The sequence below is a fragment of the Lactuca sativa genome, chromosome 5, assembly GCF_002870075.4.
Source record: "Lactuca sativa cultivar Salinas chromosome 5, Lsat_Salinas_v11, whole genome shotgun sequence".
In the NCBI taxonomy this organism is placed as follows: Eukaryota; Viridiplantae; Streptophyta; class Magnoliopsida; order Asterales; family Asteraceae; genus Lactuca; species Lactuca sativa.
The window spans coordinates 316,666,685-316,667,835 of record NC_056627.2 but is presented as its reverse complement, the minus strand read 5'-3'; the positions used below and the strand labels follow the sequence as shown (position 1 = coordinate 316,667,835).

Sequence of the window (1,151 nt, the reverse complement as noted above, 5' to 3'; positions counted from 1 at the left end):
TAGTTAATTTAGCGATCTCAAAAGAATGTTTTTTTTTGCTAAAAAAATGTGTTTCAACGGATAGTCAATGCATTGGAAAGAAGGTATCATAAATACACTTTTTATATAATTGTTTTTTAGATAACATAAATTCACACTTTTATACAAATTAAATATATGTTTAGGTATGAAATTTTCCAAATGAGGTATGATGCGAGAGGCAAACGAGGTTTTACAGGGTTGCGAAAATGTGTTGCTGCAAAAATGTGTCGCCTGATTTTATTGATGACTCTATGAGAATGTCAGAGCGAACTGCACGAGAAAGTTTGTATAGATTGGCGAGAGGTGTTGTTGAAACCTTCAGTGACAAATACTTCCTCAAACCTTCATTGAATGACATGAAACAACTATATGTGGCGTTTGAAGAACGACATGATTTTTCGGGTATGCTTGGAAGCATTGATTGCACAAAGTGGATATGGAGAAATTGTCCTGTGGCGTGGAAAGATCAATACACAAGTGGTCATCTTGGATCGCCTTTTGTTGGTACTAGAGGTTGTTGCTTCACAATACTTATGGATTTGACATATTTTTTCGGAGTTGCGAGTTCTAACAACGACGTAAACATTCTTGATCAGTCACCAATATTTTAGGACCGTTTGTCAGGAAAGGCATTGGATGCTCCTTTCACAGTGAATGTAAATGAATATAAGTTTGGGCATTGCCTCACGGATATAATATATCCATCATATTCCATGTTTGTGAAGGCGTTTCGACACCCAATAAAACCAATAGACAAAATTTCCAAGAGAAGACAAGAAGGAGCACGTAAGGACGTGGAACGTGCTTTCGGAGTTTTGAAAACAAAATGACACATAATTGAACATGCGACACAACCATATCACTTGGACAATCTACGGGATATTATGTATGCATGTATCATAACGGATAACATGGTGATTGAAGATAAATGACGAAACATTACGAAGTATTCGTCTATGAAACCTACACACATTCAATTTCAACCAGGGACATCGGAATACTTACATAGAGTCGCTGATATTCAAGACCAGCGTAAACACAAACAACTTCGAGAGTATTTGACAGATCATATCTATGATGGTACTGAAGATAAAAAATTTAGGGGAAAAAATGTAATTTTTGTCATCTTT

The 1,151-nt window shown here is 35.9% G+C and overlaps 1 protein-coding gene across 1 annotated transcript; it reads left to right on the top strand.

Moving 5' to 3' along the window:
- The first annotated feature begins 227 nt into the window (after positions 1-227).
- Positions 228-851, top strand: LOC128126086 (uncharacterized). Its single transcript, XM_052763820.1, has 2 exons — positions 228-525; positions 646-851. Exons 1-2 carry the CDS (start codon positions 228-230, stop codon positions 849-851), a joined length of 504 nt encoding a protein of 167 aa, XP_052619780.1.
- The last annotated feature ends 300 nt before the right edge of the window (positions 852-1,151 follow it).